The sequence below is a fragment of the Pongo pygmaeus genome, chromosome 1 (assembly GCF_028885625.2).
Source record: "Pongo pygmaeus isolate AG05252 chromosome 1, NHGRI_mPonPyg2-v2.0_pri, whole genome shotgun sequence".
Taxonomy (NCBI): Eukaryota; Metazoa; Chordata; class Mammalia; order Primates; family Hominidae; genus Pongo; species Pongo pygmaeus.
This window is the reverse complement of record NC_072373.2, coordinates 42,924,260-42,947,811: the sequence shown is the minus strand read 5'-3', so window position 1 is coordinate 42,947,811 and position 23,552 is coordinate 42,924,260. Positions and strand designations below refer to the sequence as shown.

Below are 23,552 nucleotides of genomic sequence, written 5' to 3'. Positions count from 1 at the left end.
GATATTTACCTGTGACAGGTTTATCCTTCAGTGGAGGGCCTGTGTGCCACCTTCTGCTCCCCATTCCTGTCTTTTGAACAAACATATTTCCAAGGTGGGACAGGTCTTATTTAGACATCTGCAATGGCCATTGGCTGGGGCTGCTAGAAAATTAAAACTTGGCTTACATAGACCTTCAAGAAATCAGACTCCAGGTTCATGAAAGTCAGGCCGAAAAGAAGAGCAATGTTCTTATTTTTTAAAAAATCCTTTTATGTTTTGTTTCTACTGGACGCTAGAGCTGGAAAAGAATTATCATTGTGTTTGCTGAAGATACAAGCTGGCATTCTGCGAACCTGCTAGGATGAGAATATTCGCATGGAATACGAAGAGTTGAGAATGGCAAAGAAATTGTGGGAGCAGAAATAACTTTTGTTGCACTTGGCTGTCAGTAAGGCCGTTTGATGTGCACTGCCTCTGTCAGGATTGCAGTTCTCTTGTTTCGTCGGTAGAGCTGATGTAATCAGGGCCATCTCATAGATGAGGAAACACAGCATTCAGGGAAGTCAAATGACTTCACTAAGATAACCCAGATCATTAGAAGCAAAGCCAGCACAGAACCCAGCATGGCATTTTGCCTTAGGCTAACATCATTGATCACGCAAGTTAGTTGAGTTTACTTATTCATCTGCTGCCCTTCTGCCGATGAATGCTGAAATGTCCAAAAAAGGAGGTACAGGAAAAAAAGGAAGGTGAGCCCTATACAAGCTAGAGAATCAACCAGGGCCGGGTAATTGAGAGTTGGCTCCACTTAAGCCAGTTTTCAACAATCAGTTTCTAAATCGATCGTCACCATGTGTAAATCATGAGATCTTTAGACAAAGGGTGAAGTTTTTCCAGATCCTAAGATGAAAGAAATAAGTGTGTCTCTCCCCGCTCCCACTCACCCCGTAGGTGTTCAGGGTGTGTAGCGGGTGGGCCTGGAAATGCAGGTGGAGGATCTTTTTCTGTTCCACTCCTCCTTCTTGCCATGTCCCAGCTCTCAGAGTTCATGACACAGGACTAGTCAGGAACCAAAGTGAAATTAACAGACTGGATCCTAGAGGGGACAGCTAGGGTGAAGAAGAGATGGATAGGGATTGGACAATAATCTGAAGTTGCCTAATGGACCTCTGGCTCTAATCTCAGGCGGCGATGTGGCCCCATGAGAAAAAATACATCTGGGGAAACCTCCCACCCCCAAGCCAGCTCTGACTCTGTATATTTCTCCAGGTCCATCTCTCATTTGGGAACAGGTACCATTGCTTACTTTTCTTGCTGATTTGCAGGAGGCTGTTTTTTCTATCCAAGTTGAATGGAAGTTGGAGACTTGGTGGTTTCTGCTGAAAGAATTAATGTGGATTATTTTTTGCATCTGAAGAAAGTATTAACCTCCCCACCCTCAAAAAAAACCTCAGAGATGCCTTATTATTCAACTGGAACAACAGATTCCAGCTGTAACATGAGAGTTTTGAGAGAAAGCGTTGAGCATATTGTCCATGAATGTCTACCCTAGTGATGAGTATTTTTTAAAAGCCATCTGGAGGTACCTTTATATAAAATAGGGTGATAATATATTGTACCCCAGCAAGTAAGATGGTGAAGATTGTTGCTTCAAATTATGCTGGGCCACGGCTGAACTTGCCTCCAGCATGGAGGTCATTGAGTCATTGCTTAGATGTCAGAGACAGCAAGAGGTCATTGTAAGCATTTCCCTGCCTCTAGGTAGTGCTCCTCCCAGACCATCATTACAGTAGAAAAATCTATCTAGTTTTCTAAAGGTCAGGAATGAAGATCCTAGAGCTTCTGAAAGCCCCATCTCCAGACTCTGCCAGTTCTTTCCTGTTGTCTTTCCCAATGGCTTAACCTGTCAAAGAACAGCTCAGTGATGAGGAGAAAACAGAAGTGAGGTCAGCATATTCTGCAGCCCAAATGGGGCATTCGGAAGGGATTTCCCTGCATTACACGTGACTTTTTTTTTTTTTTTTTGAGATGGAGTCTCTTTCTGTCACCCAGACTGGAGTGCAGTGGTGCAATCTCGGCTCACCGCAACCTCTGCCTCCTGGGTTCAAGTGATTCTCCTGTCTCAGCCTCTTGAGTAGCTGGGACTACAGGTGCGTGCCACCACACCCGGCTAATTTTTTTGTATTTTTAGTAGAGATGGGGATTCACCGTGTTAGCCAGGATGGTCTCAATCTCTTGACCTCGTGATCCGCCTGCCTCGGCCTCCCAAAGGGCTGGGATTACAGGCATAAGCCACCACGCCTGGCCGTGACTCATATTTTAAAGTTCCCCCAGCAGCCCTGTGTTCTCTTCTTTGAGGGCGGGGATGGGAATGAGCCCTTGCCTGTGCTCAGCTAGGCAGGACTTCCTAGGCCCTCTTAGAGATCTTGGGTGCAAGGACCAGCGGGGCAAGGAACTTGGCCCCCACCCCTTGCTTGATGGTCCCAAGTGTCATTTCAGGACCCGGACTTGCTTATGCCCTTCTTCTGGTACAGAGGTTGCTTGGTAAACTAGAGAGGGCCACGACAAAGGCCATGGGCAGCTCCCTTCTCCCTGAAGAAGCATTAGGGAGAAAGAATCAGTCTGCAACTGAGGAAGGGTGGCATCAGAGCACAGAAGTGTAAGTGCATCTTCCACCAGAGATTCTGCAAGTGTGTGAGTCCTCTGAGGTGGATTTCCTCTGGTTAAGGGATAGGTGTCCCTGCTGGGCATGGAGTCTTCACCCTTGTAATCCCAGCACTTTGGGAGACTGAGGCAGGATGATCTCTTGAGTCCAGGAGTTCAAGACCAGCCTGGAGAACACGGTGAGACCCCCACCTCTACAAAAAATATAAAAATTAGCTGGGTGAGGTGGTGTCCGCCTGTAGTCCCAGCTACACGCTTGGGGGTGGGAGAATCACTTGAGCCCAGGAGGTCGAGGCTGCAGTGAGCCATGATTGGACCATTGCACTCCAACCTGGACAACAGAGCAAGATCCTGCCTCAAAAAAAAAAAGGAAAAGAACAAGTGTCCCTCCTTCATGTTAAACTGGTCCCCGCTGGTGGTTGGCAGGTGAGTCCTGTCATCTCTGGGCAGCCTGGGAGGGGCACCCCTCTCTAGTGGCTTTTCTGGAAGGCTCTGCCGCCTGTCTGGTGCCAGTCTTCTGTCTTGGACTGGGCAACAGGGCCTCCCAGAACTTTCCTACTAGGGCTTGGCAGCTTCTGGGAGTCAGAGTGAGAGAACACCTGTAAGTACTGTTTTGGGGCAAGAGAACAACATTTCTGCCCTTTTGTGACAGACTGATCTTTTCTCACCACCCCACACCCATAGGGTCGCATCCTCTTCTGCTCAGGTTTCTAGTCTCAGATAAATGAATGGCCTGACCCTCTGAAAGCAACACCACCTCCTTATGGGCCCCTCCCCCACCCTAGGCTTAGCACGGGAGGATGTGAATTAGCCCCAGTTTGTCCCTTAGGAGCCTGTACAGCTGGTGAAGCATTAGTAATCCACCATCCCCAAAGAAATCCATTAACGAGCTCCTGGGCTGGGCACGTGGTGTGAGGTAGCCGATCACTTCTGTCGTCTGAAACTTTGGAGACATTGATTTTCAGACTCACAGGCGCGACTGAGAAGTGAGGCTCGGGGCAGGCTCTTCCCTGCAGCCTGTTTGGTGGGGGCATTTTTATCTTATCAAGCTAAAAGCCCCAGGAATAGAAAGTTTTCCATTGGGGGAGGTGGAGGGGAAAGGACCTCAGTGCGGAGAGAGAAGGCATCGTCAGTCGGTGAGGGTACCAGAGCCTGAGGGCCCAGGTGACTGTCCGGGTCATGCGAGGCCCAGGGCCCTCCCCGGAGCCCTCCCCCACCCGGCACTCCACCCCTGACGCCAAGCCTGGAGAAAAGCTATTGATCTCCCGCGCTGAGATGACCGAGGGCCAGGAGGAGAAGGCAACTGCTGCCTGCTTTGGGACGGTCACTGCTCAGCTCCAGCGGCTCTTCTGCAGGCTCCCGAAGAGCCGCTCGGTCTCCAAAAAGCACCAGATCCTGCAGAGGTTCCACAACGGGCCCCGGAGGGCTCGGGGTAGGTCCAAGCCAATCTGGTTGGGGGAGCTTGGGTTCTGAGGCCTCTGCTACTGGCCTCTCCCATGGAAAAGGAGTACAGGATCTTTCTGGCAGTCTGCTATTTAGTGCTGAGCTCAGCACCACTCCTTGGCCCTCCTGACTCCGCAGGGACAAAGGCTCAGGTGCTGTCACCTTGCCTGGTATGGGTTGAACAGCCAGATCCAAAGGACATGGTCTGCCTGTTTTGGAGGCCTTGAGTTGGTAGTGGATTTTAACAACTTTTTATTGGCTGAGAATTAGGGCCAAGCGGTCGTCTTAATCAGGGTCCCTGAGCTGGCAGAATATGGGTATCTCGGATGGCCACTGTTTTCCATTCTGCCTATGCTGTAGCCCTTCAGACCCTGCCAAGTTGCTGAGTCAGCCTTCTGAGGACCTGGGAGCAGTGATGTTTCCCAGGCGAAGGCTTCTCACCCACAGAGTTAGTGAAGGTGCAGGCTGCATGGGGCTGAAGGCTGCTGGGTGGAGCACAGCTGACAGGAGTCCCGGCCTCGGGAGGTGGCCAGACCACTGATTCCTCTCCTGAGCACTAATTAGGGCGAGAACAGTCCTCGCCTGAAGAAGGATAACTGGATGGCATAGCGGTGAGTGAAAGATAAGAGGCAGAGACAACAGCAATCCAAATCATCATAGAATCTTAGGTCATCCCGTGCCCCTTTTCCAATGAAAGGAAGCTGGGACCAACAAAAGGCTCTGCTGGTGGCAGTGCCAGGACCAGGAACCCTGGGCACCTGCCTTCCAGCCTTGGATTCCTTCCGCTGTCTCATGCTGTCCACAGCATCTTACATTTCTGTAACACTCTCTGCTAAACACTCAGAGCATTTACATTTGTTTGCTTTTAATATCATTTATTCCCTCCAGATCCTGGTGTGGTGGGAATGGGAAGGGGATTATTCTGTTTCACAGATGAGATAGCTCAGACAAGTAAGGTCCCTTGTTAAAGGTCATTGCCATCTGGCTGGGTCTGGAACCTGCTTCTCTTTAACGGTTGGCACTCTTTGGAGCATACATACTTTTCTTGGGGCCCCCTGTCCCCATTTTTCTCTATACTTCTCTCATATACTTTCAAGAATCAGTGGGGATCTAGGCAGGTCACCACACTAAGTCGTAGGGATGGGACTAAAATGAAATGCCATCTCTGGACTAAGTTTTGGAAGCAGATTTTTAAAAATAGGATCTTGACTATGAAAAATACAATTTTTCTGATTAAGGCTTTACCTCTTGAGAAGTGGGAATTTTAATTGAACTAGCCCTAATCCCCATTTGGAGACAAATATTTCTTAGCCAGCCTGAATAATTTATCCTCATCAATATCCTAATACATACTGTGACCTTCACCGAGAAGAGAATTGGACACCGAGTTGCTCAATTTAAATGCTCATGAGCATGTTGGTATTCATCCTCTCTTTCCCCCTCCCTTACTCTCTCTTTACGAATTATTCAGCAGATCATTTCCTTGCTCCTTTGCTATTCAGCCCAAGGAGTTATAGATTTAAGTAAAATCAATCAGGCCTGAAGTGGCAGCATTAAGGTCAGGGCACATACCGCACTGTGGCTATGATGGGCTTGCTTAACTTGTGTTAGCATTTGGGCTTAATTGCCAAAAGAGGAGGGGAGAAGACAGGATGCTCAAGATGATAGGAAAGGTGGACTGCAGACTGTGGACATCTGGAATATCCTCATCTCACTCGCAAGACTCCATGAGCAGCCTGGAGTGTGGCATTTAAGAAAATGGATTTGGTGGCCGGGCGTGGTGGCTCACACCTGTAATCCCAGCACTTTGGCAGGCCAAGGCAGGCAGATCACCTGAGGTCAGGAGTTCAAGACCAACCTGGCTAACATGGCGAAACCCCATCTCTACTAAAAATAGAAAAATTAGCTGGGCAAGGAGATGGGCACCTGTAATCCCAGCTACTCGGGAGGCTGAGGCAGGAGAATTGCTTGAATCCGGGAGGCGGAGGTTGCAGTGAGCTGAAATCGTGCCACTACACTCCAGTTTGGTTGACAAAGCGAGACTCCATCTCAAAAAAAAAAAAAAAAAAAAAAAAGAAAAGAAAACAGGCTTGGAGCCAGGCTGCCTTGAGTCAGGATCCTGGAGTCACCACTTTCTGGCTGTGGCTCCTCCTACAGATTAACCTCTCTGAGCCTCAATTTTCCAAGTATAGGATAGGGCAAAAAATCTCAACCTCAGACTGGTGTGGGGTGGATTAAATGTCAAACAGTTGAAACCACGTTTGGTGCATAGAAAGCCCTGCACTGGGAGCTGCTGTTGCTGAGTGCTCCCAGGAAGACTTTTCATAACTGCTCCCCGTGGGTCATTGGGACAAGCCTGCAGCACGGTTGTCTGCCCCTCCATTGTACCTGGACCAGGGTGGACTGCCTGCATCTCAGTGGGAGAGATAGGATTTGTAGGTTGCCCAGGCAAAAGTAGAGGAGAGACATAAACTCACAAACACATTCCCTGGAAAAATTCCTATCATTGAGTTTACCACATCACATAATTAACAGGCAGAGCTAGATTAGCCCACTGGGTATCTTTAGGAGCTAAGCAAGCATGTCACCAAGGAGCAAGTCATATGTCATTTTAAAAGGCTGCTAGGGGGGTCTGTGGGAAATAGGCCTGGGTCTCTCCAAAAGTCTCTGGTGGTCCTGGCTGCAGTGATGCAGCTGTAAAGAAACCTTTGTGTGTCTCCAGCAGAGAGGTCCTCTGACATAATCTATTTACTTTCCTTCCCACTGCAAAAAGAGCCTGCTTTTGCCCAGTTGATGATTGGCACTTTGAATGGCTGTAAGTGACATCAAAGCAGGTGTGGAAAAACCAGTTGGATGTAGTAGCCTGATTGTCCCATGATGGACTGAACCTGCCTGCTCCTGGCCTCCTGTGACCTCCTGGCACTAGAACTGGGCATACCTGCGGTGCATTCATATCTGTATTTCTGCATGAGCTTCGTCTGCCATCTTGCAGTTTGCATATGCCCAGCCAGGTATCCTTGCAATCCTATTTGGCTGTCCTTATCTTTGGGGTCTGTGGCATACTACCACAAATATACTCCAGGCTAACAAGAGGCTAGGCTGCCCTTTGCCCCTTCTCAGAGATGATTGTCTGCCTTAAAAACAGAAACAAAAGCAAACAAAAACAACCCTCCCCTCCTCTTTCCATATGTGCCCTCAATTCTAGAGCCCAAATCCTTTGTCAGCTACCCAGGGTCCTCTGTCTGTCTTCTCAGGGGCCCCAGGGATGGGTGAGAGGGCCCAGAGCCCAAGGCTGGGGGACCTCTGCTGCTTTGTCTCTCTTACACCCAGGGCAGAGTGACACATGCCTAGAGGAGGGGCCCCTCCTGAGCAGGTCTGGGGCCGAGAGGGTATCTGGCAGCTCCACACTGGCTTTGGATACCACGGGCTTGTTGCTATTTGTTGAGTTCCCTTAAACCCAACTGCCTACAGTGTTTTAAATTATTTTTTATTTTCTTAAGGTGTCTGGCAATAGGATTTCTTTTTTCCCTTGGTGATGATCAAACTAGTATGTATCTTTACTGAGCTCTCTCTCTCTCTCGAATCCTTTCACACACATCTTCCTGTCACACGCAGTCTTGGTTGTGACTGCCTGTACTTTGTAACAGTGAGCTATGGCAGGCCCTCAGTCAGCACATGGTGAGTGAATGCAGGCCACGCATGCACAAATGAACAACTGGTTAGGAGCTGGGTGGTTGTGGAAAGAGGGGAGACAGAACCGTAGAAAAAGGTTTAGTTCTCTCCCTGTGTATCTCTGAGTACATGTGTCCTGATGGTCACACATAATTTAATTGCCCTATTCAAAAACTATGCTGTGTCTTTGTACTTCTCTCTGCATGGCCATACCCTAAATGCAGCGTGAGCGTTTTCTGATGTGGTGTCGGATGGTCCAGGTGACAAATCTCTCACATTCACTTGCACGTGAGGAATGAGGTCCATTTGGCTCGCTTGCCCCAGCACCTTCCCCCAAACCATTTACTTTTACACTTTCTCCCAAAATAGATTGCCTCTTACCGTACTTGGCCAAGCGGGGATTCTCAGGGCTGCTCTGTGATGTGCACTGAGGGCCTGCAGATTTTCCCACCTCTTTCTGCTCCCTCCACATTTTCTCTTGGCCATCACTGTCATCAACAAGCTGTACTGCATGAGGCCACAGTGCCATGGTATAAGAAGGTCAGTCAAATAGAGGTGCATCTCTTAAAGGGGCATACAGCATCATCAGGAAACGTAATGTATATAAAGATTACAAAGAACCCCCTAAAATGTAGTCAAGCCAAAAATGAATTAAAATTTAAAAAATTTAAAATGGTTTAGCTATTGTAAGATGACTAGATTCATTTAAAAGTAAAGCTAATTTTAGACAACAGTGGGCTATGGTTAAAACAATAGAAATGTTATAAACATTGGATGTATAAAAAATATATGCCAGGCATGGTGGCTCACACCTGTAATCCCAGCACTTTGGGAGACTGAGGTGGGCAGACCACCTGAGGTCAGGAGTTCAAGACTAGCCTGGCCAACATGGTGAAACCCTACCCTACTAAAAATACAAAAATTAGCCAGGCATAGTGGTGGGCACCTGTAGTCCCAGCTACTTGGGAGGCTGAGGCAGGAGAATTGCTTGAAACCGGGAGGTGGAGGTTGCGGTGAGCCGAGATTGTGCCACTGCACTCCAGCCTGGGCGACAGAGCAAGACTCTATCTCAAAAAAAACACCATATATATATATTATATAAAATATATAGTATATATAATATATATCATTATAATTATATAATGATATATAATATAATAGATATATTATATATAATATATTTTATATATAAATACAAATATGGTTTTTTTTGAGACAGAGTCTTGCTCTGTCGCCCAGGCTGGAGTGCATATATGTTTCTATATAAAATGTATATAAAATATATTACATGTATAATATATAAAAAATATATTTATATATATTTTATATATTATACATGTAATATATAAAAAATATATTATATAATATATAATATATAATATATTTTTTATATATTACATGTATAATATATAAAATATATAATATATTTTATATAATATATATAATATATAAAATATATTATATATTTTATATAATATATATAATATATAAAATATATAATATATTTTATATAATATATATAATATATAATGTATTTTATATATAATAGATATATAAAAAATAGGGGATGGGGCAGAAGAGATGGGAAGGAGAGCTCTCACATTGTCCTAGCAGGGAGTCAGTTAATACAGTCTATGGTTGAAGCACGGATTGCTAAAAATGACTCAACACCATTACATTTGTTTATAATACACACGCATACACACACACACACACACACACACAGGGCAGAGTGGGGACATGCTTCAGGCTACGGCACCCCCAAAGAACAAAGTGGTGGGAACAGGCCGTGTGGAGAAGGTGCCAGGGGTCAGGCCTGTCTCCCTTGTACTGGGTGCCTGGCAGGTGCTCCTCTTACTTCCTGCATCATTTGTCTGAACTTGTTGTGAACTATCCTGCCCTCTCTTCCTCTGCCCACTCCTCCCAAAACACCCCTACTTCAACACACCCAACCTGGCCTGGCCACAGTACCTTCCTTTTGTTGGTGTTTTCAGCCTAGGGATATGTGGTTGTGTTGGAGATGGATGATTAATGTGCCTGCCCGAGAGGCACACCCACCCACACCCACCCACGTGAGACAGGATGGTGCCCCTGCAGGCCAGCTGGGGCACCCAACTTCTGCCAGGCAAGCTGGGTGTGTTTGGGTGGAGGGCACAGGGGACACATCCAGCCTGCCTGGGAATGTGGCTTGGAGAATAAATCATTGATCCATTAGATCCAGGGACCCAGGTTCCAGAAAGAATTTTTTTTTTTTTAGAGATAGGGTCTTACTCTGTCCCCCAGGCTGGAGTACAATGGACCTATCATAGCTCATTACAAGCTTGAACTCCTGGGCTTGAGCCATCCTCTCACCTCACCCACCTGAGTAGCTGGGCCTACAGGCACACACCATCCCCCACCCCACTAAGGTTTTAATTGTTTTGGAGAGCTGTTTTACAAAAAAAACAAAACAAAACAAAATTGTTTTAATTGTTTTGTTATTGTTGCCCAGGCTGGTCCCAAATTTCTGGCCTTAAGCAATCCTCCTGCCTCAGCCTCCCACAGTGCTGGGATTACAGGCGTGAGCTACCCTGAGGGTCCCAGAGAGAATTTTAATATCTGCTTTGGTGTCTGAGCAACAACTGAGCAGATCTTATGCCTTTCCCTTTAGTACAAAGTGGTCGCTCAAAAGTGTATGTCAATCCCATCCAGCCCTGCCACACAGAAAACTGATACAGTCATTTTGGAAGAGAGTAAAGACCAGGATCTTGGGGTGGTCTTTGGCTCTCTTCCCTGTGCCTCAGTTCAGCAGAGGCTCCCAGCTTCACCCCACCTCTCCAGCACTTTCCCCTCTTGCCAGCCTTGGAGGAGCCTGCTTCCATAAAGCCCTCCACCCCAACCCACTCTTTTACATGGGAACTCTGCATCTAGGCCAAACTGGAGCGTGCTCAGGCGCATCCCCTCTTGGCTGTTCTCATAGAGACGACAGCCCCTGCGTGTCAGCTGCCCATCTTGCCTGCCCACACGAGGGGCTGGCCATCTCTGACCTTAGAGTTCCAGGACACTCGTCTTACCATTACATTGACCTTTCCTGTTTGCTTCCTGGCTTGCTTTCTGGCACTGTGTGTGTGTGTGTGTGTGTGTGTGTGTGTGTTGGAGTTGGGGCTGGGGTTGTGTGGAGGGAGGGAGCAGTTGTGTGCCTCCAGGCCCTCCAGGCTGGGCTGCAGGATGCTGAATGCCCCCAGGGTGGTCTGTCCTCTAAATCAAGGAACTACAGTAAGTGGTCTCAAGAGGGCTGGGCTTCGCCTCCTTCCTGGAAACATAAGGATGCAGATGTCCTGAGCTGGCTGCCTGACCCTTGGAATGGGGAGTTTCCATTCCCTTGCTGTCAGCCTCACTAGGAGTTTAGCCAGGAGTTTGAAAAACTTATAGATCATGTTGATTTTGGCAATGGCTGCAGACCTCCTGTCTTGACTATCACAGTCTCTCCGCCTTCCCATTCACCAACATGACCTATCCTTCCAGCCCCCCTGCCTTATTCCTCTGGACCCATTAAAGGCAGAAGTTGGAGGGAAGTGGGAGCAGGTGGGAGGAACTCAGATGAGCAGGAAAGTTGCACAACTCTCCTTACCCTAATAATACGTTAGAAGAGGACCTGAAAATTGAGAGGGTTTTTGGCTGGCATCACATGCTGAGTCAACAGGAAGCTGGGTGGACTCAGGCATCTCATAGCGTTGAAAATGACAGCTGTCATTTATTGAGCACCTACCATATGCCAGGTGCCGTTGGGTGCTTTGCATACATACTGTCTAATTTTGGCAACAAATTTGCTGGCAAGAAAGATATTACCACCGCCATTTGCAGTTGAGGAAATTGAGGCTAACTAAATTCCATAGTTAACTGAGGTTAATTGTCCAGGTGTCTCATACCCAATTAGAGGGAGGGCTCAGGCTCAAACCCTGATTCATGTGACTCCAGAGTCCAGATTCATTGCACGCTCCAGCACCCGATTGAGTGTTCCATCTTTTCCACCCATTCTCCAAGACCTCTATCACACAGGTTAAGCAGTGTGTTTCAAGGGATCACACAATCTGGGTAAGGATTTCTGATGTGTGGCTGGTAAGTGGGTGCGCTCTGGTGCCAATCTGTGAGGCAGTTGGTGCTGGGAACTTGGCGTCCATTTTGGTGTCATAGGGAGAGGGTTTGCAGAGGCTGGACCTCTTTGAGTGGGGAAGGCTGAGAGCCTGCTGTCTTGTGGAGCCTGAACTTGGCTGAAGTGCTGGCCTCTATGGTGAAATTGTCCTGAGAGCTCAGGACAAGAACCTTTGGCTGCTGCCTGGGTGGTTCCAAGTCTCCCAGATATGGTGTTCCAGAGACAAAGGGGTCATGGATGGAGGACCAATTCAGAGCAGGCAGACAGTATGGGTGGCTTCAGAAACTCCCAGGATGCTGGCAGCCTCCAAGGCTGAGTGGCTTGGTTGAGCTTGGAGGAGAGCTGTGAAGTGGTACATCCCAGGCCCTCCAAAGACAGGACAGAGGCCTCAGGTGGGGTACTCTCCCTGCTCCCTGCTAGGACAGAGGAAAAAACACTCCTTGCCCAAATCCCTTCAATTCAGGCTCTTTCTGGCCTTGGGCCACCCTGACTGCCATCCCCGATGAAGCCCATCCCTGGCCTCAAGCAGTGCAGAGTAGGGACCAGGAGCAAGTGGAGGGGACAGTTCTGAGGAATGGGCTGTTGAGGAGCAGCCAGGCATGATGGATCTTCACTCTCCACCTGCTGCTCGCCAGCTACGAGGCTGCCAAAGGTCATTTATCTCTTCAAGTCTCAATTTCCCTATCTCTAAAATAGGAGTAGACCCAATGAGTTAAAAACTTATGTCCACAAAATAACCTGAATAAAGTTGTTTATAGCAACTTTATTCAGAGTTGCCAAAATTTGGAAGCAACCAAGATGTCCTTCAGTAAATGAAGAGATGAATAAACTATCGTCATCCAAATAATGGAATATTATTCACCAATAAGAAGAAATGAGTTTTCAAGCCGTGAAAAGACAAGGAGCTCCATAAATATATATACATCTACTATATACCCACAATTTTTTTAATAAAAAAAAAAAGACAGGGAGATAATACTAAATGAATGCATAGTACTAAGTGAAAGAGCCAATCTGAAAATTGGCTACGTATCTTATGATTCCAACTGTATGGTATTCTGGAAAAGATAAATCTATGGAAACAGTTAAAAGATCAGGGGTTGCCAGGGATAGAGAGGAAGAAGGGATAAATAAATAGGCAGAGCACAGCGGGTTTTTAGGGCAGCGAAACTACTCTGCCTGATGCTATAATGGTGGGTGTATGTCATTATACATGTGTCCACAGCCATAGAACGTACAGCACCAAGAGTGAACCCTAATGTAAACTATGGACTCTGGAGATCATGATGCATCAGTGTGGGTTCATCAGTTGTGACAAATGTACCACTCTGGTGGGGGATGCTGATAATAGGGGAAGCTGTGCAGCATATGTAGGGGCAGGGGGTATAAAGGAACTTTCTGTATTTCCTGCTCAATTTTACTGTGAACCAACATTGTTCCAAAAAAGTCTATTTTAAAAAAATTAGTGGTAGCCAGGCACAGTGGCTCACACCTGTAATCCTAGCACTTTGGGAGGCTGAGGCAGGCAGATCACTTGAGGCCAGGAGTTTGAGACCAGCCTGGGCAACATGATGAAACCTCATCTCTACAAAAAATTAAAAAATTAGCTCTCTCTTCCCGCCTTCCAAAATGCTGAAAGGAAAGAAGGCCAAGGGGAAGAAGGTGGCTCCGGCCCTTGCTGTCATGAAGAAGCAGGAGGCCAAGGAAGTGGTGAATCCCCTGTTTGAGAAAAGGCCTAAGAATTTTGGCATTGGACAGGACATCCAGCCCAAAAGAGACCTCACCTGCTTTGTGAAATGACCCCGCTATATCAGGTTGCAGTGGCAGAGAGCCATCCTCTATAAGCGGCTGAAAGTGCCTCCTGCGATTAACCAGTTCACTCAGGCCCTGGACCACCAAACAGCTACTCAGCTGCTTAAGCTGGCCCACAAGTACAGACCAGAAACAAAGCAAGAGAAGAAGCAGAGGCCGTTGGCTCAGGCTGAGAAGAAAGCGGCTGGCAAAAGGGACGTCCCCACTGAGAGACCACCTGTCCTTCGAGCAGGAGTTAACACCGTCACCACTTTGGTGGAGAACAAGAAAGCTCAGCTGGTGGTGATTGCACATGACGTGGATCCCATTGAGCTGGTCGTCTTCTTGCCTGCCCTGTGTCATAAAATGGGGGTCCCTTACTGCATTATCAAGGGGAAGGCAAGACTAGGACGTCTAGTCCACAGGAAGACCTGCACCACTGTCGCCTTCACACAGGTTAACTCGGAAGACAAGGGTGCTTTGGCTAAGCTGGTGGGAGCTATCAGGACCTATTACAACGACAGATATGATGAGATCCACTGTCACTGGGGCGGCAATGTCCTGGGTCCCAAGTCTGAGGCTCACATCGCCAAGTTCAAAAAGGCAAAGGCTAAAGAACTTGCCACTAAACCGGGTTAAATGCACACTGTTGAGTTTTCTGTACATAAAAATAATTAAAATAATACAAAGTTTCCTTCAAATAATTAACCAGGTGTGGTGGTGTGTGCCTGTGATCCCAGCTACTCAGTGGGAGGATTGCTTGAGCCTGAGAGGTCAAGGCTGCAGTGAGCCGTGTTCACGTTACCGCACTTCAGCCTGGGTGGCACAGTGAGACCCTGCCTCAAAAAAATAAATACAATAAAATAAAAATTAAAAATTGGGGTAGAAACACATATTGCCCAGTCATAGTATGGATTATATGAAATAATGCATGTAGAATACCTGGTGTATGGTGGGTACTGAGTAATGGTACCTGATGTCATCACAGTGTGGGTACGTGATTTTTCTTTGTTCCCTTTTTGTGGCATTTTTCCATTAGTAAAGAATGTATTTCCATTATAAATTTAAACAATTTAGAAACTATAAAGGTAGGAAAAGCACTGGAAATCCCATCACTCAAAGCAAACATGTGACCTGCCTTCCAGACAGCTCTCTGCATAATGTATAAGTATGTATAGATTTTATATCATTGAAATCATAAAACACAATCTTTTTCCTTTTTTAGATGTATGTTGTGGACATATTTTCATGTTGACCAATATCAATATGCATCATCTTATATAATGGCTACATAGTATTCCATTTCAAAATATAATTATAACTAGTCTTTTGTAGATGGATGTGGGGGTATTTCTAGCATTTTGTTGTCATAAATAACTACATGATGAACATTTTAGTGATGATGTATTTAGATGTGAGTAAATACACACTCAGAATAAATTCCTGCAGGAAATTGATACCACCAATAAGGTAGTACCTTCTCATTCCCCCACATCCCCTTTAATACTGGAACTTATTAACTTTGGTTAACAATTTTCTTTTCTGAAACTAGAGTGTGATTTTAGAAGTTCAAATGTTGGAGGAGGGGTGAGTAGAAAAGCAGGGAGGAGGGATGTTCCAGGGGGCCGGAAGAGGCTTCTCTGCCAAGTGGGGCAGGGTTACCCCTTACAGACTCCAAGCAAGTACACCAAGCCCCTCCCCGCTGCAGGGAGCTGAGCCCTGGAGCCTCCCTTGCTCATAGGGGAGCCATGAAAGGTCTGAGGATGATCAAGACCTTTTCCTTAGGACCGTGATGCACCTCCAGGTGAAGGTCTGGAGGAAGGTCAGTGGGCACTGATGGGGTGTGCACAGATGGGCTTTCGAGATGAGGATGTCTGATGCTGTGGCCAGTGGCCAGACAGACTTGGATGTTAGCGAGGTAAAAAGAAGAGCTACTATTATTGAACTCCTAGTATGTAGCAAGTGTTGTGTTGTTATTTACATAACTTTCTCATTTAATTCTCAACAACCGTACTGCTATCATCTCCACTTAACAGATGAGGAAACCAAGGCCAGTAGAGGTTAGGACACCGGCCTGGGGTCAGATCAGCACTCTCACTGTGGCATCTCCACTTCAGCAAAAGGCAGAGAACCATTCCTTCCTTTAGTCGCTCAACCAATTTGTAGTAGTCCCTTTCCGAATGCTTGCTAGTGAATGGGCTTCCTAAACTCGGAGCAGGGCCCAGAGCAAAGGGCTGCAGAAAGGGTCACATTCAGGAACTGTGGCCGAGGAGATCTGGAGCAGGCAGTGAGGTTGCAGAGGGAGCAACTGTGTCTATTGTATGAGAGCCTGAGTCTGAAGGGACATCTTGGGGCCAGGTTGAGAGGCGGTATCCTAGCTGGGGGAGCTGGTAGGTTAGAGGCTGCAGGGTGAGGGTTCAGGGGGCTGGAGGTGGTGGAGCTGCCCTGGGATGGTCTGTGCGCAGAGGGCGCTGGAGACCCTCTCTGGGTGGTCTTGGAGCTGCCATAGCTGGTCCAGCCCAGAGGCTCCAGTGGGGCAACACCCAGTGGAAAAATGGGGGATTCTTAAAGGAGAATCCCCTTGAAAAGGGAGTGAAGACAGGCACCATGAGATGGCGACAATCTCCACTGACTTATTCAAGAGGATCAGGACAAGCTTTACACCTGCCTTTTTAAAACTTTGGTAAATTGAGCCGGGCACGGTGGCTCACGCCTGTAATCCCAGCACTTTGGGAGGCCAAGGCAGGTGGATCACGAGGTCAGGAGATTGAGACCATCCTGGCTAACACGGTGAAACCCCGTCTCTACTAAAAAAAATAAATAAATAAATACAAAAATTAGCCGGGCGTGGTGGCGGGTGCCTGTAGTCCCAGCTACTCAGGAGCCTGAGGCAGGAGAATGGCGTGAACCCAGGAGGCGGAGCTTGCAGTGAGCCAAGTTTGCGCCATTGCACTCCAGCCTGGGCAACAGAGCGAGACTCCGTCTCAAAAAAAAAAAAAAAAAAAAGTTTGGTAAATGGTAATTTTCCAATGCATATTACTTTTTCAGATTTCCCTATAGTGCCTAAGAACAAAATTATCTTAAAACTAAAAGTGATTTGTGTGCTTGTTTTGGAAATACCTATAGGAGTAAGGTTGGTGAGACTCAGGAATCCACATAGCAGAGCAGTGGAAAGAGAGGGTAGGGGATGGATCATTAACTCTTAACTTGGAGCCTCCACTTCCCAGGGCTTCTATGTAGTTCTTGACGTCAGGAACCCCATTTAACCCTCATGGCAGCCCTAGGAGCTGGCTACTATGATTCCTGTTTTAGGGTAGAGAAAATTAATGCTCAGAGAAGTTCATAACTTACCCAGGGTCACAGAGCTAACTGAGCGGGGCCTGGAGGCTACGCCTTCTTCAAAGTCCATTCTCTTTCCATGATATCACAGCATAGGCCAGGCTGCTGGTCCTCAGGGAGAGTGGGGAAGGGGGTGTTAAGGTTTGCTGTAAGATTGGCTTTCTTCAAAAAGGCGTAGGGGTGTTCAGAGAATGGGCATAGGTCCCCGGATTCAGAAGTTGTCGTGTTTTCCCTCAGGCATCAGAAGTTGCTTTGTCCATGCAGAGTGAGAAGCTGCTGTTCACTGACCTGGGATTGACCACAGGGGAGGCTGGTAGCTCTGCTGTCATCTGGGCTCAGTCGCCTTGGTGCCCGCCTGGCCCTTACCCACACCTTGGCCTGGGCTGGAGGAGGGGAGAGTTAAATGGAGAGTTCTATGTTGTCTCTGTATCTTGCATGCAACTCTGGGGTGAAAGGGCCTTAAGGGTTTCTTATCAACAGAATAAGTTCTTATCAACATACCCGTTTTCTGGTTCAGAAAACAGCCACTCAGGCTATGCAGCCACACAGCAGAGGGTGCATGTGTGTGCCTCTGTATGTGTGTGCATTTGGCAACTGGGGTGGGGTAAAAGCTAACATTGGCAGCCCTGGGGATTAAGGGGAGGTTTGTAGCTTCTGAATTTTGGAAAAACATCCTCCTAGCTGTGGAACTCCTGTGTAGTTCCACCTGCTGGCTTTACTTCTTCAGGGCTAAAGTGAAAGAAGTAATGCCATCTCCAAGCATAGGCCACCATGGCCTGCGGGCCATGTTTGAGGTGGTGACCTTGGCGGTAACCTTCATGGACTGTGAAGCCCAGGAGCAGGCCCGGTAGAAGTAGGTAGGCCGTCTTGGCCTCAGTTTACCACTCCCTAGCCTCCCTGTCCTGTCCTGCCGGCCCACTGTGATCTCTGGAGGTGATTTCCACTTGAAACCACCATCTGTTTGGGCCTAAGGGCTCTGTGCTCCTAATATGACCCAGGGAGGGTCCGTGTTGTGGATTGAACTGGGCTTTCCCCAAAAATGATATACTTAAGTCCTAATGCCCAGGCTGGGCACGGTGAATCATGCCTGTAATCCCAGCACTTTGGGAGACTGAAGTGGGAGGATCACTTGAGGCCGGGAGTTTGATATCAGCCTGGGTAACATAGAGAGACCCTGTTTCAACAGCAACAAAAAAATCAGCTGGGCACGGTGGCACACACCTGTAGTCCTAGCTACTCAGGACACTGAGGTAGGAGGATGGCTTGAGCCTAGGAGTTTGAGGTTACAGTGAGCTATGGTCACGCCACCGTACTCCAACTTGGGTGAGAAAGTGAGACCCTGTCTCAAAAAAGAAAAAAAAAGTTCTAACCCCCAGTAGCTCAGAATGCAACCTCATTCGGAAATATGGTAGTTGCAGGTGTCATTAAGATGAGGTCGCACTGGAGTAGGTTGGCCTCCTAATTCAATTTGACTGGTATTCTTATAAGAAGACAGAAGCACAGGGAGAACGCCACGTGACAATGGACGCAGAGGCTGGAGTCATGCAGCTGCACACCGAGGAATCCAGCAAATCATCAGAAGCCAGAAAGAGGCAACACAGGACTCTCCTGGTTATTTCAGAGCAGGCCTGGCCCAGCCAACACTTGATTTCAATCTAGCCTCCAGAACTGCGAGACAGTATTTCTGTTTGTTTAAGTCACCTGGTTCATGGTACTTGGTTCCTGGGTGCTGAGGTCCTCAGCCCTCCATCCCAGCTCCTGGCTGTGGCTCCCTCCTGGGGAGAGGGGCGCCTACTGTGGTTTGTCTCCTTCATTTCCCTTTATAGTTGTCCCCTTCTATATATTTTCATAGGCCCCTCTTCCAAATCCTGGAAGCACATTTACTTTCCTCAAAGCATCCCCTAGGAATAGGGATAGGGGCTATCATTGGAAGGAAAGGCTACAAAAGGGAAAGGATCATTTGATTTTACAGATGGCAATGTCAATATCAAGAAATGCCTGTTCTCCCAGAGAAACTACAGCTAGAACCTACAAATATTACTCCTTAATCTGTTGCTGCCTCTTGTTGGCAAGATCCTTGTCCTCTTTAGTGATGACAGAATCCCCTGCCTCCTCTTGGCCCCTGTGATAAGGTCACAGGGTTTCCCTGGAGTCTCATCTCCTCTGGAAGCTCCCCAGAGCTGCCTGCACCCTGAAGCCCTCCCTGCCTGCTCTGGCTGGCAACTGTCTCTAGTTGAGCAAGCTTCCTAGGTCTGTGCCACAGCCAGGCCCCTGCTTTGGGCTGTCTCTGTTGTTAGTTATCTTTTCACATGTGCAGCCCATCTGCCCAGTGAGCCTGGGTTTCCCAGGTTTCTTGTCTAATTCATCCTCACTCTCGGGCTAGCACAGAGCATGAGGAAGCCCCCATGCTCCAGACATTGATGCTGCTGCCAGAGGAGATGGCACTAGCTGTCCAGGGAGGGCTGAACCCTTCCTTCCTGGAAGCCATGCTCCACCCAGAGTTTCACTTTTCCCTCCCTCCTTCCTCATCCAAACTGAGCACCTGGCCGGGTGCGGTGGCTCACACCTGTAATCCCAGCACTTTGGGAGGCAGAGATGGGCAAATCGCTTGAGCCCAGGAGTTCGAGACCAGCCTGGGCAAAATGGTGAAACCCTTTTTAATTAGCCAGGTGCAGTGGTGGGCGCCTGCAGTCCCAGCTACTCAGGAGACTGAAGTGGGAGGATTACTTGAGCCCAGGAGGTGGAGGTTGCAGAGAGCCACGATAGCACCACTGCACTGCAGCCTGGGCGGCAGAGTGAAACCTTGCCTCAAAAAGAAAAAACGAAAAACAAAACATAAATTGAGCACCAGCTGAAGGCTGTGGAGGACAGTGGAATACCAAGGGCAGGGGCTGGTTTGGTTTGGCAGCAGCTGATGATGAGCTGCCTTAAGGGAACTGTGGTCTGTGGAGAATTAACCACTGGGTCTAGTGGAACGTGGCTCTGTCTTTGGAATCTCATGGGTCTCCCCAATCCCTGAACACGTCAGGCCTGCAGCCTGTTGCTTTTGGGTTTGGAGAAAGGCATGGGGGCTCTGACTTCATTTCTGCTGGCCTAAAAGCCCTGGGCTTGGCATTTCCAGGACCAGGATGTAAGAAGATGTGCTTCAGAGGTTTTGCCACAGCCTGTGATTACATGGTCTGATGGAACAAAGTCTTTGGTGCTCAAACATGCTTCTTATAAAATCCCAGAACACTTCTCAGAGTCTTCTGCTACTTAGTGTTGTCCAGCTCAGCATGGTGATGTTTTCAGTGTGTGTGTGTGTGTGTGTGTGTGTGTGTGTGTGTGTGTGTGTGTGAGAGAGAGAGGGAGAGAGATGGAAATTGAGAGATTCAGATGCACAGATGGACACAGACTGCCTGTGCCAATAGGACAAGGAGCTAAAAGAGGAGGAGAGACAACTTCCTCCTCTCCCAGGTGCCTTCCCATTTGTGAGTTATGGCAGCTCTCATCACCGTGGAGTTGGGCGAGCTTTCAGTCCTTCCTCCTTTGCCTTGTTGCCATTTCTTGGCATCCTCAGAGCATTCTTCATCGCTCAAAGCTCTACCAGAGCCATACAGGTGTGTCCCAGTGCCAGCGCCAGGAACAATGCTGCCCATTGTGGGTTCTGGCCTCAGTGCTCCCTTATCAAAGCCCTGGTATTTCTGGGCACTGCGGGCAGAAGTTTGGCCTGCACTTCCCTTTGTGCCCTTCACCTTACTAAAGGGGAGGCTGTTTTTGTGCTGAGCAAGAGGTCTCCCATGGAGGACCCAGAAATGCATGTGGGTGCCTGCAGGGAGATGGGTGCATGCCCCAGGGAATTGACTTCATTCATTTCTGTCTCCAAGTGAGAGGAGGAGGGAGGCCTAGAGAAGCGTGGGATCTGAAGGAGAGGATATTGGTGGGCTTCACTTTCGAGCACAAGGGAGATGAGCAGTGAAGCTTCCAGACGCTGTTGCAGAAAGGTGGTCAGGCCATGGGTAGGAAGGTCGTGCGGTTCTGGGATCTCTGTGTGTCCCCACATTTGTCAGGGTGCTCCCCTGCAGACATAAGTGGCAAAACCCGTGCAAGAAACATGGCCCAGGTGCTTATCTTTGGGGGAGTAAGGGAAGGGGCAGCTGGGGAGAGGGGGGTGTCATTCCAAAGCTCCCCAAAAGTGGGGAGAAAAGGAGCCATCACCCTTCCGCCAAGATAGAGTGTGCTGTGGTGGCTTTTAAAAATCGACACCAAATGTACTGAATTTTTGGAGCCTGTTGGAAGGAAAAGCATTTCGAGGTGCCTGAGCCCTTATCAACCAAAAGTGGCCCCCTAATCCCCAGGTATGCAATCAAGTCCAGGGTGTCACGACTCCTGCCACAAAACCTGCCCACTCTAGCCCATCCTCATGACTTGCCTTCACAGTCCAGAAGGAAAATTTATGAGATTCCAGCACCTAGAAGGCTGGGCCTTCTGGCCGAGCTGAGGCATCTCCAGAATAGGTGACCCCAGCTGACCCGGCAGCTATCTGTGAGGACCACACCTCAGATGCGAGCATTTTGCCTGCTGATGGACTTGTGTTACTTTCTTCTGCTGCCACCTTGTCTTCACTACCCCCCACCCCGGCTCCCCTGCCCTCCCCTCGCCTCGCTGAGTCTCCTGCTGCCTTTGACTTCACCTCCCTTCTGCCAGGAGGCTCCAAAGAGAGCCCTTGAGAAAGCTGGAAAATATTAGCAGCCTTGGCGCTGCCACCAATGAGCTGTGTGTCATTGGGCACCTCACTTTTTCTCTCTGGCCTCAGTTTCCCCATCTCTAAGGTAGTCCCCAAGGCTCTTTTCAACTCTGGTCACTAAGTCTCTGCTTCCACGGAAGTGAACATTGTCGATGGAATGTGCTTCCCCCGTGGAATCCCTGGATCTGGGATGTGGTTTGTGGGCTATTTCAGCTGCATTCAGAGTAGCATCCCCACATTCTAGCCTGGGCCAGGTCAGAGAGAGGTAACAGCACTTCCTGCTATGATAATGCCTTTGTCTCTGGAAGCACTTTTAATTCTTCAAGATATGTCCTCCTTTATAACTAGAAGCAGGCAGGGCAGCTATTACCCATACAGGCTGAGTATCCTTTATCTGAAATGCTTGAGACCGGAAGTGTTTCTGATTTTGGACTTTTTTCAGATTTGGGAATACGTATGATACCAGTCAAGCATCCCAAATTTGAAAGTCAAAAATCCGAATTGCTCCAATGAGCACTTCCTTAGAGTGTCATGTCGATGCTCAAAGAGTTTCAGATTTTGGAGCATCTTGGAGATCTGATTTTCAGCTTGGGGATGCACAACCTGTATTTTACAGATTGGCAACATAAAGCCCAGAAAAGTCAAGTCCTTCCCCAGGGATTTATGGCCACTGGTTGATTAATGTAAAGTGGTAGAAAGAGCACCAGTCTGGGAGGCAGAAGATCTGACCTCGAGAAAGTCACTCAGTCTCTAGGCCCCAATTTTCTATCTGTAAAATGGAAACAATAATGATTGCAGAGTCACACAAAGTAACGCAGGTGAAAGCAGTTTGCAAATGCGTAGAGCACTTAACTTGCATCCTTCCTGGGGGCTCCAAGCAGGGCGGCATCTTCACGCTGTCTCCCGCCCCACCACTTCTCTCCTGCACTGCTCTTCCCACTGGAAACTAATGCAATCTCCCAGGTTATTTCTCTGGGTGAAAGTGGGGAGGAATCCTGCCTGTCCTCTAATCTCCCTTTTGTTCTTTACCTCCAGACTGTAAATTCACCTGTCACCCAGAATGCCGCAGCCTGATCCAGTTGGACTGCAGTCAGCAGGAGGGTTTATCCTGGGACAGACCCTCTCCAGAAAGCACCCTCACCCTGACCTGTAGCCAGGTAGGTGGCAAAGCTCGTGTACCAAGCTGGGAACAGCCTCTGCGGGTGCCCCGGGCTCCACTTTCTCTCCCAGGAGCTCTGGTGAGCAGGAGGTGGCATGAGGCCTCAGATTCCACATGCATTGGATGGAGTTCACAGACACCCTGTTCCAAGGGGACTAGGGGAAGTGACACAGAGAACTCTGAAGATACTCAGAAGTCCCCTGTAGTTCCCCCCAAGTACAGAGCCTATTGTGGCTTAGGGCTCTGAACCAGAGATGTGGGTATGGGTGAGCAGTGAGGTGGCTTCCAGAGAAGCCTTCTGATCGTCCCTAAAGGCCTCATAGCCCTGGGACAGTGGGGATGCTGGGGCTGAGGCATCTCAAGCACATTGTCCAGCCAGGCCAGCCCAACCTTCAGAGGGGCTGGGCAAATGTTCTCTCCCTGTGTTAAAGAACCAGAAAATTGATGTCCAAAGCAGCTTTTGGTTCTGGGTTTTGTAAAGACACTTGAACTGTATCTGAACTTTGATTTCTAGGATTTAGAATGGAGACAGAGGAGTGTGTTTATTGCTTCCTGCATTGAACGAGCATTTATTGAGTATCTACTATGTACCAAGCATGGGTGAGAGTTGGGGTAATAAATGATACATCACAATTCTTGTCCTC

At 48.2% G+C, this 23,552-nt stretch overlaps 1 protein-coding gene and 1 pseudogene across 1 annotated transcript in view; both read left to right on the top strand.

Annotated features, from left to right (window-relative positions):
• Positions 1-23,552, top strand: part of RASSF5 (Ras association domain family member 5) — an 82,841-nt gene that overhangs the window by 6,955 nt on the left and 52,334 nt on the right. The window contains exon 2 of the mRNA XM_054480176.2: positions 22,785-22,906. Coding sequence (XP_054336151.1) covers positions 22,785-22,906 — 122 coding nt within the window. The remainder of the gene's footprint in view (positions 1-22,784; positions 22,907-23,552) is intronic.
• On the top strand, positions 13,523-14,323 carry LOC129032692 (large ribosomal subunit protein eL8-like; annotated as a pseudogene).